Source organism: Hemiscyllium ocellatum, chromosome 11 (genome assembly GCF_020745735.1).
Source record: "Hemiscyllium ocellatum isolate sHemOce1 chromosome 11, sHemOce1.pat.X.cur, whole genome shotgun sequence".
Lineage (NCBI taxonomy): Eukaryota > Metazoa > Chordata > Chondrichthyes > Orectolobiformes > Hemiscylliidae > Hemiscyllium > Hemiscyllium ocellatum.
In genome coordinates, this window is record NC_083411.1 from 86933774 (window position 1) to 86956066 (window position 22293).

The 22293-nt window shown below is 40.5% G+C and overlaps 1 protein-coding gene across 6 annotated transcripts in view; it reads right to left on the reverse strand.

The window, feature by feature from the left end:
- The window catches only part of phka1a (phosphorylase kinase, alpha 1a (muscle)), a 126313-nt gene that overhangs the window by 25851 nt on the left and 78169 nt on the right, over positions 1–22293 (reverse strand). For 5 of the 6 annotated variants that reach the window (XM_060832660.1, XM_060832662.1, XM_060832661.1 and 2 more), the window contains 8 exons: positions 21271–21447; positions 17746–17843; positions 12401–12540; positions 12147–12303; positions 11171–11250; positions 11006–11084; positions 9473–9602; positions 1651–1752 (listed from right to left, as the gene is read on the reverse strand). In XM_060832660.1, coding sequence (XP_060688643.1) covers positions 1651–1752; positions 9473–9602; positions 11006–11084; positions 11171–11250; positions 12147–12303; positions 12401–12540; positions 17746–17843; positions 21271–21447 — 963 coding nt within the window. The remainder of the gene's footprint in view (positions 1–1650; positions 1753–9472; positions 9603–11005; positions 11085–11170; positions 11251–12146; positions 12304–12400; positions 12541–17745; positions 17844–21270; positions 21448–22293) is intronic. The other variant, XM_060832663.1, reaches the window with a different exon arrangement.

Genomic DNA, 22293 nt, shown 5'->3' on the forward strand with positions numbered 1-22293 from the left:
TCTCAGACATTTTGTGAGTGGACCTTTGATGCACATTTTTATTCTCTGTTAAACCATTTGATTTTAAAGACTTCTCACCAGGAATTGAAAGCTGTAGAGCTTGTTTGGGATGCCTTTGTTGGACCACCATACTTCAAATTCCTGTCAGAGCACAGCCTGCATATTGCTCTTTTTCAAATCACATTTAAGACTGAGGGAAAAGTTTTAAATTCCAAATTTCAACATTCATATTTAAATTTGCCTTGAACTATTTCCCCATCAATGAGCTCTCCTGTTTACAAGGCAGGGAATATTATGCTTGAGACATATTATGATGTCAGGCTACTATTTGCCCAACAACTTCAATATTCCATTTTTACTCCCCAAAGTGGTGTGAATCTCATGCTGTCACTGATGGTGAACTTAGAAGCAGGAAGGGGGAGGTGGCATACTTGAATCCCATAATCTTAATTCTGAGCAGGAAAACACATGGCCCATCTTCATACATCACAAACGAGCCCCTTAAGTGACAAATTAATGATTACTTGAGGGCCTCGTCCCACTGCTGGTATGCATATAACTGTGTAGCCAGCTTGTCACCTCTAGGGAGGGCCCCTCAATCAGAGCCACCTAACAGCTGATTGAGAGACTGGACAGCGGGAAGGCAAGGTGATGGTGGGGAAGTAAGTTATGGAACCTCAGTCACCCCACACTCTTTTTGCAATACTGCTGTAGCTCTCTCCTGGCTAACCCCACCACATCATTTAGCTGTGGCCCAGTTCATTCTGCAATCCCAATTCAGTTGGTGCTTTTCCTACCAACCACTGCCTCCCCAGAGCACGAGCTGTCAGCTTGAATGGCCAAAAAACTCACTACATGCCTTGCGGTTGGATAGACCTTCATGAAAAGAGGCGACGTGGATCCCTCACTTGTTGACTAGCTGACACATGAGATGATTGATGCTTGAATAAAATTCTGCCACTGCCTCTCCCTCTCCAACCATGCCCCCATTTTCATCCTTTCACAACAGGACAGAATTCACTAAAGGGTCCTCCATTATTGAGCTCATACTTATTTATGGAAACAACAAAAATAATGTAGCTGTGCTCAAGTAACCTACCTACACAAACAGAATCTAAACAACATAATAATTCTGAAGACCTCAATATATTCCCTGGAAATCAGTACTTCTCCTTAATAAAAAGTTCCATCTCTCTACAAGACTGGAAAGATTATTAAACTAGCTAGAAAACAAGTGGCCCTCCTCTGAAACTGTCCCAGAATTGTACAGAGGATCAAAACCAGCTGCTATTCCATATGAGATCTTATCAAGACGTTATAATGGCAAGATATAGATTTTTTCTTTTATATTTTATAATGTCCTCACAATGAAATATATCACATTAAGTTCAATCTTGGACACTAGTGAGCACAAAAGATATCTGAAATTCTGACATTTAACCAAATCAAATTTGTATTTTTTCCTGAATATCTGAACTGATGTTCAAATTGATGAAAACGTCAAATTATGTCATAAACCACTTTGTGAAATACCCTTCATTGATAGATGACATTCCTGCGTACTTAATTATACTTTGGTCAGTATATTTCATCAATATTATAAATATTCACAAAATTTTGTCAAAAATTAAATAAAGTTTAGAAAACAACCGTTTTTCTCGACTTTAAATTCCTTTCCACTCAGAATATGGTGCAGAAGCGTCTTCAAATTAGATGGCCTCATAGAAATTAAATATTCAGTTGCTTCTTCACCTAAAGAAAGTTTAAAAAAATCATGGCAAAGATTATTGCAATTAAAAATATCAAACATTACATCACAAGCCATCGAACATTATGCAGTCTTTAATGTACAAATTACACTAAATTTGAAGATGTAATTCTTGTTGTATTATAAAAAAAAGTAGGCGTCAGAGAGGATGCAAAAAGGCCAAAGTTTGATCATCAGTATAGAAAAAGGAGGCTTGGAGAAACCACTCAAGAAGATTAAACTCTACGTTTAGAAAGTGAAAGAAAGGCTTCAATTTCTCAGAGACAGTTGGAATGGGAGGAGCGACAGCGAGGCTCAGAGGCCCCACGGGAAGGTAAATTTGGAATATATAAAAACTTACCTCATGTATAGGTGGAGCGCACACTGAGCAGGAGTGACATGGGACTACTGGGTTAGTTGCTTTACATGAAACACTACTCAGGTAGTGATTCCCGCCCGTCCTCCTCCTCTAACCAAAAAGAAAAGGTTCTGCGCACCTGATTGGTAAGGTGACCAGTTTCTTTGCAGCATGCAGCATGTCTCAATGGCCAGTGGCCCTAACTTCGGTGGTCATGAAGTGCTTTGAAAGGCTGGTCATGGCATTAATCAACTCCAGCCTCCCCACTACTCTTGACCCACTCCAATTTGCCTATTGAACCAACAGATCCATGTCAGATGCCACATCACTTGCCCTTCACTCCTCTCCAGAACATCTCGACACCAAGAATAGCTACGTAAGAATCCTACTCATTGATTACACTTCAGCCTTCAACACTAACATCCCCTCGAGACTGATTAATAAACTTAGTGATCTCGGACTAAATCTCAGTCTCTGCAACTGGATCCTCAGTTTCCTGACCCTCAGGCCAATCAGTGAAGATTGGGGACAATGTTTCAATTTCAAAACCTGCGTTAGGAAACTGGAGCTGGATCATTCGGGAGGCAGAGGGGATTATTGAGAGGAGTTACGGAGAGATAATCACACCTCAGGTAAAAGAAGAAGGTAGATGGGTTAGCGACAGGGGACAGAAAGGGGACCGGCAGGCAGTGCAGGCATCCCCTGTGGCCATTCCCCTCAACAGCAAGTATACTGTTTTGGATACTATTGGGGGAGAATGACTTACCAGGGGTAAACAATGGGGCACAGAGTCTGTCCCTGTTGCTCAGAACGGAAGGGGGGGGGTGAAAGAGGAGCAGAGCATTAGTCATTGGAGACAGATTGGAGGTTCTGTGGGAACGAGAGGGACTCATCGCTGGTGTTGCCTTCCAGGTGCCAGGTTTCATGATGTCTTGGATCATGTTTTTGGGATCCTTAACGGGGAAGGGGAGCAGCGCCAAGTCGTAGTCCACATAGGCACTAACGACATAGGTAGGAAGAGAGATGGGGATTTAAGGCAGAAATTCAGGGAACTAGGGTGGATTCTTAGAGCTAGAGTTGTTATCTCTGGTGTGTTGCCTGTGCCACATGCTAGAGAGGCAAGGAATAGGGAGAAAGAGGAGTTGAACACATGGCTACAGGGATGGTGCAGGAAGGAGGGTTTTGGATTCCTGGATAATTGGGGTTCTTTCTTGAGTCAGTGGGACCTGTACAAACTGGATTGTCTTCACCTGAACCAGAGGGGTACCAATATCCTGGGGGGAGATTTGCTAATGCTCTTCAGTGTATTTAAACTAATTCAGCAGAGGGATGGGAACTTAAGTTCGAGTACACAGGAGATTGAGAGTAGAGGTTAGAAATAAGGTTTCAAGGTCACAAGGCGGCACCGGTAAGCAAGAAGCTGGTTTGAAGTATGTCAATATAAAGCCAGGAGCATCCGGAATAAGGTGATTGAACTTGCATCATGGGTAGGTACCTGGGATTTCGATGTTGTGGCCATTCGGAATGGTTATTGCAGGTTCTGGGATTCACTTAGAAAAGAGAAAATGGTGGTGATGCGTTGGCACTGTTAATCAAGGACAGTATTACAGTTGCAGAAAGAATGTTTGAGGACTCGTCTACTGAGATAGTATGGGCTGAGATTAGAAACCGGAAAGAAGAGGTCATCCTGTTGGGAGTTTTCTATAGGCCTCCGAATAGTTCCAGAGATGTAGAGGATACGATAGCAAAGATGATCCTAGATAGGAGCGAGAGTGACAGGGTAGTTGTTAGGGGGACTTTAACTTTTCAAATATACATTGGGAATACTATCGTTCAAGTACTTAAATGGGTCCGTTTTTGTCCATGTGTGCAGGTGGATTTTCTGACAAAATGTGTAACAAGCCAAAAAGGAGCGAGGCCTCACTAGGTTTGGTACTGGGTAATGAAGAAGGGCTCATGCCCGAAACGTCGATTCGCCTGTTCCTTGGATGCTGCCTGACCTGCTGCGCCTTTCCAGCAACACATTTTCAGCTCTGATCTCCAGCATCTGCAGTCCTCACTTTCTCCTACTGGGTAATGAACCCAACCAGGTGTTAGATTTAGAGGTAGGTGAGCACTTTGGTGATAGTGACCACAATTTGGTTATGTTTACTTTAGTGATGGAAAGGGATAGGTACATACCACAATGTAAGAGTTATAGCTGGGGGAAAAGGCCATTATGATGCAATTAGGCAGGATTTAGGATGCATAGGATGGGGAAGGAAACTGTAGAGGATGGGCACAATTGAAATGCAGATCTTATTCAAGGAACAGCTACTGCAGATCCTTGATGCGTATGTACTGGTCACGCAGGGAGAAAGTTTTTGGGCGCAGGAGCCATGGTTTACTAAGGAAGTTGAATCCCTTGTCAAGAGGAAGAAGACAGCTTATGTTAGGATGAGATGTGATGGCTCATTTAGGGAGCTTGAGAAGTATACATTAGACAGAAAAGACCTAAAGCGAGAGCCAAGAAGAGCCAGGAGGGGACGTGAGAAGTGGTTGGCGGATAGGGTCAAGGAAAACCCTAAAGCTTTTTATTGGTATATCAGGAATAAAAGAATTATTAGATTAATTTCCTATAGTATGGAAACAGGCCATTTGGCCCAACATGTCCACACCGAACCTCCAAAGGGTAACCCACCCAGATCCATTCCCCAATCCTATTTTTGCCCCGACTCATGCATCTAACACTACGGGCAATTTAGCATAGCCAATTCATCTGACCTGCACATCTTTGGACTGTGGGAGGAAACCAGAGCACCCAGAGGAAACCCATTAAGACACAGGGAGAATATGCAAACTCCACACAGACAGGTGGCAAATTGAACCCAGGTCCCTGGTGCTGTGAGGCAGCAGTGCTAACCACTGAGCACCATAACTGGAGTAAGACTAGGCAATCAAGGATAGTAGTGGGAAGTTGTGCGTGGAGTCAGAGGAGATAGGGTAAGCACTAAATGAATACTTTTTGTCAGTATTCACACTAGAAAAGACAATATTGTCAAGGAGAATACTGAGACACAGGCGACTAGACTAGATGGGATTGAAGTGCATAAGGAGGTGGTGTTTGCAATGCTGGGAACTGCAAAAACAGATATGTCCCTTGGGCTGGTTGGGATTTATCCTAATATTCTCTGGGAAGCCAGTGTGGAGACTGCAGTGCCTTTGGCTTTGATCTTTATGTCATCATTGTCTACAGGAATAGTGCTAGAAGACTGGCAGATAGCAAATATTGTTGCCTTGTTCAATAAGGGGAGTAGAGACCAACGAGCCTTACTTTGGTTGTGGGAATAGTGTTGGAAAGAGATAGGATTCATAATCATCTAGAAAGGAATAAGTTGTTTAAGGATAGTCAACACGGTTTTGTGAAAGGTAGGTCATGCCTTGCAAACCTTATTGAGTTCTTAGAGATTGTGACCAAACAGGTGGATGAGGGTAAAGCAGTTGGCAGATTTCAGTAAAACATTTGATAAGGTCCCCCACAGTAGGCTATTGCATAAAATACAGAGGCATGGGTATTGACCCTACCCTGGACCGGGAGACCTGGATTCAAGTCCCACCTGCTCCAAACATGTGTAATAACGTATCTGACCAGGTTGATTAGGAAAATAAGTCAAAGTGGAGATAATTAGAAGGCCTGTAACACTAAAGGGAATGAAACTAGTTCAGAAAGGGAAAGCATACACCTCGATGTTAGAAGCATTATTTCTTGAAAATTTTAAATTTTTGATTGAAATTCAAGTTATGGTTAGGGAGTACAGTTAGATCCAAGCTTCTGGCATTGCAAGTGGCTTGACTGTATAGTAGGGGTGAAGGAGAAAAGAGCAGTGGTAGTGATATGGGATTCATGAGTTAGGGAGACAGACAGGCGTTTCTGTGACCAATGTGACTTCAGCATGGTATGTTGCCTCCCTGCTGACAATGTCAAGGATGTAAGAGAGGATAAAGGACAATTTTCTGCATAAAGGTGAATAGCCAGAGTTTGTGGTCCCAATGATTGAGCATGAATAGAGATGAGGTTCTGCAGTCAGAAATCAGGAAGCTGGGTAGAAAGTTAGCAAGCAGGACTACAAATATAGTAATCTTTGATTACTCCCAGTACCACATACAAGTGAGCACAGAAATTGGAGGGGACAGATGATTATGTGGCTGAAAAGATAGTGCAGCAGGAAGGATTTTAGATTCCTGGGGCACTGGGACTGGCTCTGGGGAAGTTGGTGCCTGTACAAGCCACTTGGGTTGCACCTGACCAAAGCTGGAACTGAGTTCTTTATTAAGCATTTAGTATTGTTGGGGACCTTTAAATTAACTTGGCAGGGGTATGAGAACCAGGGGAGAACAGTAGAGGAGAGTATCAGGGTTCATAAAATACGTGGGTGTACAGCAAGTTAATTGCGAATTTACTGTAAAGGAGACAGAAAACAAGACCTAAACAACGTTAATATGCATGTATGTAAATGCATGGAGTATAGGGAATAATGATTTGGAGGTATTGGTGTTGGACTGGGGTGTACAAAGTTAAAATTCACACAGCACCAGATTATAGTCCAAAAGATTTATTTGGAAGTACTAGCTTTCGGAGCGCTGCTCTTTCATCAAGTGGTTGTGGAGTACAAGATCGTAAGACGTGGAATTTATCGCAAAGGTTTGCAGTGTGATGTAAGAGAAATTATGTATTGAAAAAGGCCTGGATTGGTTATTAAGTCTCTGCTGTTTTAGAATGACCATATTGGTTTCAGTTCTTTCATATTAAATCCCGGAACTTTTTAAAAATTACATTCTCAAGTGAACTTTAACAATAGGTGCCATGTGGACCCAGATAATGCATTGAAGGTGTGAGGTGCCCTGTGTGAGGCTGTCTGTGTTCCATGTTCAGATTGATTCTAAACTAAAAAAAGAGATTTACAGTATCCCACGATGGATTCATGCAATTTCTCAGCACCATAACATGTAATTCTGCGAGTATAAATTCACCACACAAACTTGTGTGTGTGTGTGCGTGCACGCGCAAGTGAGAGAGTGTGTGCAAGTGTATGTGTGTGAATGTGAATGTAAAGGGGTACGTCTGTGAGAGGGTGCATGAGAGTGTGGGAGAGTATGTGTGAGCAGATAAGAGAGAGCTTGTGTGTGTTTGTGTGTGGCCATCCCCACAGGTACTGAACTTGGCTATCACCTCTGCTTGGCTACTATGCATTGTGGCTTGTCCCAAAGTCTACCTTCAAGGATGGTCACCCAAAGGTCCGAGGTCGAATGTTCCGGACTGCTGAAGTGTTCTCCGATTGGGAGAGAAAACTCTTATCTGCAGATTGCTGTGTGGTGTCCATTTGTCCATTGCTATAGCGTCTGCTAAGTCTCGCCAATGTACCGTGCCTCAGGGCATCCTTGCCTGCAGCATATGACAACGTTGGCAGAGTCATATGAATACCTGCTGCATACGTGGTGGGAGGTGTCCCCACATGTAATGGTGGTATCCGTGTTGACACACTGACACGTCTTGCAGCAACCGCTGTGACAAGGTTGTATGGCGTTTTCCTGAAAGCTGGGCAGTTTGCTGCGAACAATGATCTGTTTGAGGTTTGGTGGTTGTTTAAAGGCAAGAAGTGGAGGTGTGGTGATGGTCTTGGCGAGGTGCTCATCCTCATTGATAATGTGTTGCAGACTGCGAAGAACATGGAGTAGTTCTTTGGCTCCTGGAAAGTATTGGACAATGAATGCTATCCTGCCGATTGCAGCTCGTGTCGGTCTCCTGAGGAGGTCTTTACGGTTTCTCGCTGTGGCACATTGCAACTGGTGGTCGATGAGTTGAGCATCATACCCCCGTTCTTATGAGGGCATCCTTGAGTACTTCCAAGTGCCTGTCACACCTCTACTTCTTACATTTAAACAGCCACCAAACCTCAAACAGATCACTGTTTGTAGCAAACTGCCTCGCTTTTAGGACAACACCATACAACCTTGTCACAGTAGACACTGCAAGACATGTCAGAATGTCAACACAGATACCACCATTATGTGTGGGGACACCTCCCACCATGTAAGTGGCAGATACTCATGCGACTCAGCCAACCGTGTCTATTTCATATGCTGCAGGCAAGGATACCCTGAGGCATGGTACATTGATGAGATTCAGCAGAGGCTATGCCAACGGATGAATGGACACCGCACAACCTTACTATAAAGTCTCCCATGGGGAACTTTGTCAAATGCCTGACTGTTCACATCTACCACTCTTCCCTTATCAATCCTCTTTGTTACTTCTTCAAAAAACTCAATCATGTTTGCTAGACAGAATTTCCCACACATAAAGCCATGTTGACTATCCTTACTCAGTCCTTGCCTTTCCAAATATATGTACATCCTGTCCCTCAGGATTCTCTCCAACAACTTGACCACCACCAACATCAGGCTCACTGGTCTATAGTTCCCTGGCTTGTCCTTACCAAGGCTGCATTCTCGGACCAGGTCCTTGGAAATAAAATAGACCAATTTGATCAAGTGCCAGCAGAAGAACATTTAGGAGACAGTGATCATTATATCTTGAGGATCAGGATGGGGGCACACAATGATATGCAACAATCTAGTGTAAGAAAAATCAATGAGAGTAAAGCTGATTCAATGAGGCAAAAACAGAGCTAGACAGGGTTGACTGGAACAGAGGGTTGGCAGGATTGCCAAGACTACATTATGCTATCTTTTATATTTTGTTGAACAATAGAAACTGGCAATTGATTAGAGATATGCTTGCCAGGATGAGAGTATTAGGAATAGAAAAGACAAAGGGACTACAGACCTAACAATAACATCCTTCAGCTCACAGGCAGTAAACCTGTTGCAGTTGGTTAGAATGTAAAAAATAAACAAAATTTGGGAATTATCCTATACCCCAACAGAACTTCATTGAACTAGGACTCTTTGTAGAAAAAAGTAAAATATGGACATTAGAAACTATACTTTTTAAAAAAAAACTTAGAATTTGATATAATAGGGTGCTCTTCACTCCAATCTGTTTTTGGAGAAAAAAGGAATATTAACTGAAATGGATCCAGTCTTTGCACATGGGAGCACTTAAAAACAACTTTGCAAATGTTCCAATTTAGTAATGGCACTTATGAGTACTGAGACAACATTATTTATTTGGACGACAAGGAAAAGTTTTCCACAGTTGGAAAAAATCTAAAGACATCTATAAATTATTTCCCTCTGTGCCCACAAAGTGCTTTCTTGGATGAACTCTGAACATAGCAACTCAAAGTTTGATTGTAATACTTTCAGAAGTAGGTATATTCTACCATCTTGAGTCAGAGTTTGTGGATGCATCTAAGAAGCTTTACCTGAACACTTGAGAGAATTGGCCAGCTCGGTTGCCATGACCTGAATAATTAATCCAGTACGCAGTCGGAACATTTCAGCAAACAAACTGGGTTCTGTCCTTATGTACATTGCGAGGTAAACCACAATTTCCTGTCAAAACAAAGATTTATAAATATAAAGCAGCTAATTTACGGTACAAATAAAATTAGAATATAATTTTACTGCATAGAAGTACTGCACTATATTTAACTCTTGTGTGCTATTTGAAAGAGATATTCAATCAGTTCCACTCCCCTGCTCTTTTCCTAGAGCCCTTTTTATTTGAAGAAGCCTTTCCTTTTGAAAAGTTTTTATTAAAAATCCAGTTCCTTCTTTCTTCAGACAGTATGTTCCTGATCAATATTACTCAATGTGTATTTTTTCAATCCTCATCTTGCCTCTAGACTTGTTTTTTTTACTAAACTTAAATGAAATGTGTCTCTGATTACAAATTTTGATACCAGTGAAAAAAGGTTTCTCTTCATTTACTCCATGAAAATTATTCATGATTTGAATGCTCCAAGTAAATTTCCCAAAGGTTGTCTGTCTGAAAGACAGCAATCCTAGATTCTCTAAACTTGCTCTATGAATATATTGTACGATTGGGTACATTCCAAAGCAACAACATTATTTTGTGCTATGGAACAGCAATCTGTATGGTTTTAAACTTGAGATAATACTTATATATATGTACCAGAAAAATATGGAAAGACCAACACTGGGCATTAGAAAAATGGATATTACTCTCCAGCAGTCCTGTTAGGCATTTCTGATGATTCATGTAAACATTACTTCTATGGTAATGGTTTTTGCCCGAAACATCGATTTTCCTGCTCCCTGAATGCTGCCTGAACTGCTGTGCTTTTCCAGCACCACTCTAATCTAGAATCTGGTTTCCAGCATCTGCAGTCCTTGTTTTTACCTAACTGTTATACTTAGTACATCCTAGTAACACCACAATGCATACCAGAAAACCTTTTTTAAAACCATCAAAATTTCTGTTTCAGCATCCACACATACGCTGATTCCTTCCTCTTCAGGTGGCTCATTTTATTTGAAATCAGACTTGGAATGTAAATGTTAATTTGAGAATCAATTCAGTAATTCCAACCCTTAGAAAATATATCATAGATAACATACATCAGTATATGAGGGATATGGGTCGGGTGCTGCAGGTGGGTTGGGATATCTAATCAGCATGGACGAGTCGGACCGAAGGGTCTGTATCCGTGCTGTATATCTCTATGACTCTATAATATATATGAGACATCTTAGCAGTAGGTTAAGAAGTAACATTAAGTATCAAAACAATCCTGGTACTTCAATTTTATTCACAAATTATCCAAGCTGAACTTTCTGACTCATGATTTGGTGTCCAACAGGACGTTGTGCCAAACTTAGCAAGTTATCCATTGACAATAGGGGAGAAATATGAATTGGTCATTAAATCCAACTGTATATAAATATGGATTTCAAACAGGACTCATTAATAGTGCTTAGTTGCATGAACTAACCTGTGTGAGGATGACCAAACTGACATTTTGTTCGCTAGCTTCTTCAATCAATTTTGTAAGTTCATTAAGTGGCAAAGGTCTAAGAAGAAAGAAAGACACTAAATTGATTTCATAACTATTTCAATATAATATGACCGAATAACCAGTCTTCAGTGAAGTACTCACGCTGAAATTGTTCTCTCTCGGGGTTCAGGTGGAAGGCCAACAGTAAGATGCTTCTGATTTGATAAGAGTGTTGTGCAAGCCTGTGATAGATTGCATCAAAAATGTAGTTATATAAAAATGCAAATATTATATACTATTAAAGCAATAATTTACTACCAGTTACTGCTTAACTTACTGACAATGAAAACATTTCAATAGCTCAGTAAAGTACTGGATTGTTTTGTTGTTTATGAGAAAACACGCCATATGTCAGACTATACAAGACTGATTTGTAAGGTGATCAATCTCAGTCAAGGTAGCAGTGGAACTTTCATATGGTTTCAAATACAGCCAAGATTTACCATCCCTAGTTATTAGTAAATGGGCTGCACGGTGGCTCAGTGGTTAGCATTGCTGCCTCACAGCATAAGAGACTTGGTGATTTAACCTGAGGGCAACTAAACAAGGGAAGAGGTTGAGAAGGAGAGTTCTTCATGGTCATCTGAAACTGGTAATAGAATTGAACCCACACTGTTGGCATCACAGTGCTCTATATACCAACAATCCAGCCAACTGAGCTAAACTGATTCCACAGTAGTCAAATAATCTATGTATCAAAAAGTTGAAGACAGCTGTTGTCCAGAATCACTACTTTTGTAAGGCAAAAAGAGATTAAAATAACAGTAAAACCCAAAGCTGTCGAAAACAAATATAAAATAGATGTAAAAACTCAGTTCCACATTGCGATGAAAATAGAACTTCAGAAATACTCAGAGGAGTTAGAAGTAATCATACAATTGTACTCCAATTCTATTACAACATTAACATACACAAGTCATTGACAATATAAATTGTAATGCAAACAAAACATGCACTGTATTGACAGAAAAGGTCAAGTGAATATGTGGTATGCCAACAGATTTCACACTTGGAAAGTGTTGAAATTACTATACATGACACTATTATGTACAATGTGAAGGATGGGATTTTTACCTACCTCATCAAGTTCCTCAATCTTTTTTTGGAGCATGCCAGATATGTAACGGATTAGTCCCCACTGGTGAGCATTGCCAGCTTTTGTGTAAAGCTCCATTAGGAGGTCACGGATAGTGGTGCGAGGATCATCAGTCATATTTGTATCCCAATCTATACCTCTACAAATAGAACAGGAAGGTATTGATTAAAAATCAAACCACATGTTAAGCATCTGAAAAAATATTTAATATATTTTTGATAAATGAAAAACCTTACTTTGTCATATATATTACATGGATTATTTCAAACTGTTCATGTAAGTTTGAGCACGTTTTTAATTGTTCAACCAAGGCTTTGCAATCTATTTCACCAGAGGCAGCCTTCGACCAATCCTTTGTAGTAGTGACTGTTGAATACTGATACAGAATGAGAATGAAATCAAAATTATAAATTCAAATATTTCATGACTACACTCACACAACTTCTGTGGTTTCCATTAGCATAGGTACAGAAATAGTTAATTTTATTTTTATAATTTATGATTGCCATGCAAACTCAAATCATAAATGACCTTCAAGCAAGAGAACGAGCTATTCCTATTTGGGCTGTTTGTCAATGATTGATCACTCAGATGCTATAAACAATCAATGAAAAGCAAGTAGGAATGAGCAACATATACAGCCTTCACAAGTGACATGTTGCCATCCTCATACCAACTATAAATTAAATTCCTCACAACCAGCAAGAAATATACAGCCAGACTGTAAAAGCTTCTATTGATATGTGAAAGGAAAAGGTTTGTTAGGATAAATATCGGTCCATTACAATTGGACGTGTGAGAATTTATAATGGGGAATGTGGAGAAAAGAGATAGTTACTTTGAGTTAGTCTTCTCAGGAAACACAGAAATGTTCCCAGAAATACTAGGTGACTAAGGGAAATATGAAACTGAAAAGTTACAAAGAATTAGTATTCACAAAGAGATAGCATTTGGAAAATTAGCTGGATTAAGGATTGGCAATCTGCTGGATTAGATGAGCTTCATCCAGAGTGCTGAAGGAAATAGCAGTAGAGATAGAGATAGCAAAGCTCATTATTTATAATCTCTTGAAATTCTATAGATACTGGAAAGGTTCCTGCTGACTGCTAGGGAGCAAATATAACTCCACCATTTAAAAAGGGAGGAGCAGAGTGTGAAGAACTACTGACATCCATAGCAGTGCATATGTTAGCATCTATTCAAAAGAATGGTGGTTGCTGTGGTAGATGTGGTCTGTATGGACTTCAGTAAGGCGTTCGATAAGGTTCCCCATGAGAGACTGGTTAGCAAGGTTAGATCTCATGGAATACAGGGAGAACTAGCCATTTGGATACAGAACTGGCTCAAAAGGTAGAAGCCAGAGGGTGGTGGATTCTTTTTCAGACTGGAAGCCTGTAACCAGTGGAGTGCCACAAGGATCGGTGCTGGCTCCACACCTTTTGGTCATTTGTATAAATAATTTGGATATGAGCATAAAACGTACAGTTAGTAAGTTTGTAGATGACACCAATATTGGAGGTGTAGTGGACAGCGAAGAACGTTACCTTAGATTACAACAAGATCTGGACCAGATGAGCAAATGGGCTGAGAAGTGGCAGCTGGAGTTTAGCTCAGTTAAATGTGAGGTTCTGCATTTTGGGACAGCAAAACTTAGCAGGACTTTTATATTCGGGAGCGAACAAGGAGACCATGGAGTGCAAGTTCACGGTTCCTTGAAAGTGGAGTCACAGGTAAATAGAACAGTGAAGGTGGCGGTCAGTATGTTTTCCTTTCTTGGTCAGAGTACTGAGTACAGGAGTTGGGAGGTCATGTTGCAGCTGTACAGGACATTGGTTTGGCCACTTTTGGAATATTGTATGCAATTCTGGTCTCCTTCCTATTAGAAGGATGTTGTGAAATTTGAAAGGGTCCAGAAGAGATTTACAAATGTTGCCAGGGTTGGAGGATTTGAGCTATAGGGAGAGGTTGAATAGGCTGCGGCTGTTTTCCCTGGAGCATCAGAAGCTGAGGGGTGACCTTATAGAGATTTACAAAATCATGAAGGGCATGGATAGGATTAATAGACAAAGTCTCTTCCCTGGGGCGGGGGAGTCCAGAACTGGAGGGTATAGGTTTAGGGTGAGTGGGGAAAGATATAAAAGAGACCTAAGGGGCACCTTTTTCAAGCAGAGAGCAGTACATGTATGGAATGAGTTGCCAGAGGAAGTGGAGGAGGCTGATACAATTGCATCATTTAAAAGGCATCTGAATGGCTATATGAATCGGAAGGGTTTGGAGGGATATGGGCTGGTTGCTGGCATGTGGGACTAGATTGGGTTGGGATACCTGGTCGACATGGATGAGTTGAACGAAGGATCTGCTTCCATGTTGTACATTTCTATAATTCTATGACTGCAAGGCGATCTCACTGAAACTTACAAGTTCGCCCATGACATATTAAGGTGAATGTAGATAGAACATTTCCCCTGTCTCGTGATGCTAGAAGTAGGAGATAGATCTCACAAAAATGGAGATCAGAAAGACGGAGATCAGAAAGATTTTCTTAATTCTGACGTTAAGGAATCTTTTGAATGTTCTAACCCGGAGGATTGTGGAAGCTCAATCATTGCGCAGTTTCAAGACAGAAATTGATAGGTTTATGAAGACTAATGACATTGACAGATTGGTGATAGTGCAGGAAAGTGGCATCTAGGAGATGTTCAGCCATGATCTAAAATGGCGGGCCAGGCTCACTGTGCTGAACAGCCTGCTCCTGTCCCTTTATAAACAAAATTGCCCATTTGCAATATACCAATGTATCAGGGAGGTAACAGCTTCATCATGAGGAGACATTTCTTTCACCATGGGCAAAGCAAAGAAGGACAAGTCAGCGCTGGGTGCAAGGCAACCTTCCATGGTACAAGAATGACAATCAATACTTTTAATTCCAGATTTGCTAACTATTAGAATACTTCAAATGTAATGTTTACCAATATCACTGCTGCTAAACTCTTGGAGATTCACTTGCCTTAATGCCAAGTTTAAACTGGCACCTGAAAAGGGAAATCCATGCCACTAGTTGCTGATCATTTTTCTTTGAGGTCAGCAGCAAGTGGTATTGTTTCACTAATGGTTGCAAAATCCAGTCAAATCAGATGCATATTTCCAATTCAAATCATTTTATTAGTGACTCTCAACCAATTTGCTCTTCACAATTCCCCCAGAATCAGATTAAGTTTCTGTCTGGCCTGTTTCCAACAGTCAACTGCATTTCCAATAAATGCTTATTTTGAGTACATTGGTGGATAGAATACATTTGTCACTGTAATTAGAAGTTTGCTTCTGCTCTATAGCCTTAAATTCAAGTTCCTTCAGAAATCCAAATTACAAAAAGATGCATTTATTTCATGTCCATAACAATGTAGAATGTCACAAAGGTGAGCTTTAAAGAGCACAATTGTCTGTTCATTTTGGATTGAACACCTTAGGATTGAACACCTTAATCAAGCTAGCAGTCTCTCAGAAACGTCTGTTGGGGTCTTTCATAGTGACAGTAATGATCACTGTGTCCCTTAAGCTTGCTTTGTTATTGCTGATCAGGGTGCTAATTTCACATCCCTTAATATCTTTAGAGACTGAAAGTGCACCTAAGATATTGTACAAACCAATTCTCAGAAAGATTTTTAGTTTGTTCTGTGAAAGGGAAATTAACCAATTTATTGTAGTTCTTTGCAGTAGTAACGTGTTGTGGACAAAAGGTGGATATATTTTATTTCAAACACTAGAAAGTATTTGGTGCTACATACAAGGGTCATTACAGAAAATAAAAACTTACTTTCTCGGGTTGACAAACTGGAGAGAGATAGGCCAGTTAACTGGAAAGATAGTAGTCATAAATGGATCATTTTCAGGTGGATAAAATGTAATCAGTAGCATTCCGCAGTTATCAGTGCAAGTGCAAAGTTTTACAAGTTATTTAAATTACTTGAATGAATAAATCAAAGGTACGGTTGCTAAAGTATGTTGTAAAGAGGATGCAAGCAAGCTGTAAACAGTAGGTTTGTGACAGCTGGTTAAGTAAGTGGGCAAAAGGTCTGGTAAATGGAGTATAACTCGAAAACAATAGAGATTTGTCCATTTTAGCAGAAAGAAATCATGTCACAATGATGAGAAATTGCAGAGCTCCCAGATATAGAGGGAACTGGGTGTCCTAAAGCACGATGCTACAGGCCACGGTTTAGGATATGTTGTCTAAATAGCCTTTGTGAATATCTGCAATGCATGTAGTAAATGGTCCACAATTCCGGTGGAGCAAGTGAATGATTGTGAATATGGTCCTAATCAAATGGACTGCTTTGTTCTGGTTGGTGTAAACCTTCTTGTTGGAGCTGCATGCATCTCAGAAAGTGAGAAGCAATCCATCACACTTCTGACTTGTTCTTTGTAGATAATGGACAGGATTTGGATAATCAGAAGAAGAGATACTCATTGCAGGATTCTGAACCACTGACCTACTCTTGTCGACAGTATTGATATAGCTAGTCCAGTTTAGTTTCTGGTCAAATATAACCTCCAGGATGTTGATCAGGGATGTTGAATTGCAGGTAAAACAAGCAATAAGAAAGCAAACAAAAATCTGCTGTTGATTTGGGGGGAATTGAAAACAAAGATAGAGGTTATGCTTCACTTACATACGGCATTACTGAAATCACATCTGGGATACTGTTTATTGCATTATTGCCTGTGTTCAACAAAGAATGTAAATGCAGCACAAGTAATTCAGAGAAGTCCTGCTAGATTAATGTCTGAATTGGGTTGGTTGTGTTAAGAGGAAAGATTAGGCAAGCTAATTTTGTAACTGCTAAGTATAAGAGGAGCAAGAGTTGACTTGATTTCAACACAAATCTTGAGGGACCTTCACAGTGTGGACGTGGAAAGGAGATTTCCTCTCATGAGAGAATCTAAAATGAGGCGATATCTTTCAAATTAAGGGGTCACCCATTTAAGACAGAGGTGAGAATTTGAGACATGAGACTCTTTACATGTCCACAATGCAGAGGTAGTAGATTCTTAACAAGTAAGAAGTTTAACATTATTTCAGGTGGGTGGGAAAGTCATGTAATCAGATCAGCCATGACCTTACTGAGTGGTGAAGTCGGCTTTAGTCACTACCTCCTGGTCCAAATTCAGATATGTGAATGTTCCCCGAACAATATATCCTGTTTGCTCTATTCACTATTACTAACCTGGTGTTGTCCAAGTGTTTTCTAGTAAAATGCCCAAATCTGTCTTTGCTAACATTTCCTAGAAGTTGTTTCCATTTCTATTAGCTTCTCATTGTTTCCCTTTCCTAGCTTAACTTTGTATTTCTTGGTATTAACTTTGTAAACAACATCTCTAACTTGTAATCTAAACATTTCCTCTATAACTGAGCTGCTTGTGGGGCCTAATTACAAATCCTCACAATTTTATCACTGATAAATAATCCAAAGCAATTGACCTCGGTGTTATTCCTTCCCCAAACCACATACTTTAAAAAATGTAGCCCCAGAACCAACTCTCACAGTAAACACGAGTTTATATAACAAAACAAAGTTATTACCTCTATATTGTCTTTTGTCTGGCCTGAAGAAACAGACAAAGAACTAGGTGATGGATTGATGATAGTTAACAAGCTGCTGGGTAGATAAAGAGAGACATCTACAATATAAAAAGAAATAAACTTATTTTTACATTCAAATTATCATTTGAATTAATCAGAACAAATACTTAGTTCTCGAGAGAGAATATGAAATAAAAGTACTGGAGAAACTCAACAGGTCTGGCAATATCTGAGGAAAGAGAAACAATTCTAAGACCAATATCACTCTTCTTCAGAACTTAAAAAAGCTTGAAAGTGGTGTTTTTTAATGCTAGTCATAATAGGAGGGTGGGGAAGGGGAATAAGTGGGACAGGTGGTGAACATTCCCAAAGCAAACTGACAAAACTAGTGATAATGGTGGTAAAGGAGTGATAGCTACGTAAAACAGGTGTCAATAATAGCTAAGAAACAGAAAATAGATCCAGTCTACAGAAAGCAAAGTCAACAAAACACAAGCTAGACACTACCAGGGGTGTAAGACAAAATTACTCTAAAGTTGTGAATCTCAGTCTTGAGTCCTAGAGACTACAAAATGTCTAACTGAAAAATAAAGTGTTGTTCCAGCTGCTTGTGTTGAGCTTTATTGGGACACTGTAGCAGCCCAAAGATAGAAATATTAGCATGGGAGCAAGGTGGTGACTGAAATGATAAGCAAGTGAAATGTCAGCATCATTCCTATGAAGAGAGGTGTTCCACAAAGCAGTCATCCAGTCTCCATTTGGTCTCTCATCCCTCCTCAGGGATATTTTGTTCACCTTGCTCTCAATAGAGAGAACTCTTTTCTCCTCTTTACGAATAGTATTTACACCTATTTCACATATTTCTTTCTCACTTACTTACTATCATTTTTACTTTGGGCACACTCAATATCTGTTCCACTTGCTCATCTTCCCCCTCTGCCACGAGCATTTAAAAAAAACACAATTTTCCAGCACTTTCAATTACTAAGAATCATACTGGATTTAAAATTTAAACTTTCTCTCTCTACAGATGCTTCCAGACCTGATGAGCTTCTCCAACACTTATTTCATTTCAGCTCACCAGTATCTACAGAATTCTGCTCTTCTTACCTTACATTTCAGTTTTAACATGCAACCTCACATTGTGTCCATTCTATACCTTATTGCACAGAAGGCCATTTGGCCCATCACCTGTGACAACTCTTTTAACAGAACCATAAAATTAGCTTGACCCTACTGATCCATCCCCAAAGCTCTGCATGTTTACCTTATATCTTGTACATTTATTGTACTCACAAATTGTCTGAACTGAACCTCTTGAATTGTGTAGATGTCCAACGTGAATAACAGAAATCCTGCTCAAAAATCAATAACAATTGAAATAATCCACTAACAAAAGCCAAGAAACATGAATTATTAAATGAATTTCTGTAAAAGTGCTATTAAATTGGAGGAGAACAATTGGTATTTGTAACAATTGGGAGAAATAACAAATCAGAAAAGGACGAAGGAAGGAAAAACTTTTCTTTAAATACATTCAAAGGATACAAGTGCACTGGTTAGGCCAGCAATTCTCGCCTGTCGCTAGTTGCTATCAAGAAGGTGGTGTTGAACTGCCTATTAAGGAAGGCTGTTCAGAGTGGTACTTTTTCATTGTTGCTTTCTAGTTCCAGGTCAAGAAGGCATGTTGCTGGTAGGGGAGCTTGTAGATGTGATTTGCCCATGTATGCACAAGCTCTTGTCTTTCTGAATGGCAGAGGTCATGGGCCTGTTGTCAAAGAGGCCGTGGTGAGTTGTTGCAGTGTACCTTACAGATGCTACTGCCACTGACATCAATGCTTTGGGAAGTCAAGTGGCAAGTTCCTCATTGCAGGATTCTTGGCCTCTGGCCTGCTCTTGTAGTCATAGTACTTATATGATTGATCCAGTTCAGTTCCTGGGAGAAAGCGAGGACTACAAATGCTGGAGAGTCAGAGTTGAAAAGGGTGGCACTGGGAAAGCACAACAGGTTAGGCAGCATCCGAGGAACAGAGGAGTTGATGTTTCGGGCATAAGCCCATCATCAGGAATGTCAGGAAGGTCTTTTGCCAAAATGATCAACTCTCCTGCTCCTTGGATGCTGCCTGACCTGCTGTACTTTTCCAGCGCCACCCTGTTTGACACTAGCTCATTTCCTAGTCAATGGTAATTTCCAGGATTTTGATTAAGTTATCTAGCACTATTGAATATCAAGGATAGATGGTTACATTTTTGCTTGTTGGAGATGGTCATTGCCTGGTACTTCTATGACAACTATAAATTGCCAAATATCAGCCCAAGCCTGGATGTTCTCCAGGACATGATGCCCAAGGACATAAACTTCTTTAGTATCTGAGAAATCATGAATGGTGCTGAACATTGCTCAGTGAACAGCTCCATTTCGGATATTATGTCAGAGGGAAAATAATCGATGGAAGCAGCCGAAGCCAGATGGACCTGGGACACTATACTACACCGATGTCTTGGAACTGCGATGATTGATGTCCAAGAATCACAAGCATCTTTTTCTCTGTGTTGGGTATGACTCCAACCAGGGGAGAGGTTTCCCTCTTGATTCTCACTGACTAGTTTTGGTAGGGTCTTGATACCACACTCAGTCAAATGCTGCCTTGACATCAAGGACAATCACTCTCACTCACCTCTGGGGTTCAGCTCTTTTGTCAAGAGTCAACTAGTCCTGATGCAATGATCATAAAACCATGAGAAACTATTTTTAAACAGTGACTGTGCATAAATTAAACACAAACAAATGGGCAAAATATCTTGAGCTACAGTAAACATCATCACTTCTTTCAGACATATTCAACATTTGTTCAACAATAAGTGAAGAAATGAAGGAAGGGACATAGAGGGAATTGAGGCTAGAACTTCAACTGATGGAGTTCAGTTAGCTTTAGAGATCATTAACAGCCCAGCATACTTCAGCAAATGGATTAAAACTTTTCAAAAATTCCCCTCACTAGCTTCCTGGTTTGTGAACACATTTTGTTATAATTGCAATTGCTCTGCCAAAGGGTATTTTTAAAAGAATCACAGACATCCTACATGAATTTCAAGGTTTTTTAAAAAATTAATTCATGGGATGTGAGCATTGTTGGCTAGGCCAGCATTTAATGCCCAAACCCAATTACCCAGAGGGCAGTTAAGTGTCCAACACATTGCTGTAGGCCAGACCAGGGAGGGACGGCAGTTTCGACACTAGTGAACCAGATGGGTTTTCCTGGCAGTCGACAATGGATTCATTGGAATGAATGGAGTCATCATTAGACTCTTCAATCCAAATTTTTACTGAATTAAAATTCCTCCATCTGCCATGGCAGAATTCAAACCTGGGTCCCCAGAACATTACTCGTGTCTCTGGATTAACAGTCCTGTGCTAATTTCACAAATCCATTGCCTTCCCTGGGTTAACCCTGGTAAGGTTATCCCTTAAAAGTGCTCTTAAAGTCATTGTAAAATTTCTTTTAAAAATGATACCAAACTAACTTTGAATGTCAAGTCCTTTTGCTTTGTGTGCCAGAGAGACCAGGTCCCGTGTGGCATGTGCAGCAGCACGAAAACGATGCAGACCCTTTTTCTGTGCAGTTGGCAGCTTATCAGTTTGCGGTGGCTTGCTCTCCAATAGTTGATTTAAGTACACTGTTAATTCATCACGGTTTTCCACTGTGGCAATGAAAACACTCATACTTTAAAAAGGTCAATTCTTGATTATCATCAAGCAAGGCACAAGAACTGCCATATTTGAAGAATCATACAGGCAAGCAGACAGAGGGGAATGGGCTTTGAGCTTTGCAAACGCATGCACATGAGTGTTCTGCAGCAGTCATGAAAGGAAGTTCCTATTCCAGCCGTCATATTATCTGACTTCAAACAGCCAATCAATTGAACATACAACTAAGTAAAAAGTAGCAAATTATAGAATAAAGGCCTTATTGCTAATCAGCACCCTCAACAGACGATGTATTGGTTTGGAATGGATTCTGATCCACAAACATAATCAAGGAAAATAACATTACACATTTTCTGATTCCCAAAAACAAATCAATCACAATATTAAAAAATACAAACTAATTTCCTAGTTGATGACAACGAGACAGGTGAAATAACTTCAGAGGCCAGTATCCCATCACTAAGTCACTCTTTATTTACATGTGGAAAATCCTTGATTCTGCTCCAGTTTCTTAGATTAGATTAGATTACTTACAGTGTGGAAACAGGCCCTTCGGCCCAACAAGTCCACACCGACCCGCCGAATCGCAACCCACCCATACCCCTTACCTAACACTACGGGCAATTTAGCATGGCCAATTCACCTGAATCGCACATCTTTGGAATGTGGGAGGAAATCGGAGCACCCGGAGAAAACCCACGCAGACACGGGGAGAACGTGCAAACTCCACACAGTCAGTCGCCTGAGGCAGGAATTGAACCCGGGTCTCTGGCGCTGTGAGGCAGCAATGCTAACCATTGTGCCACCGTGCTGCCCACACAGCCTCAGAGCCAGCTCTC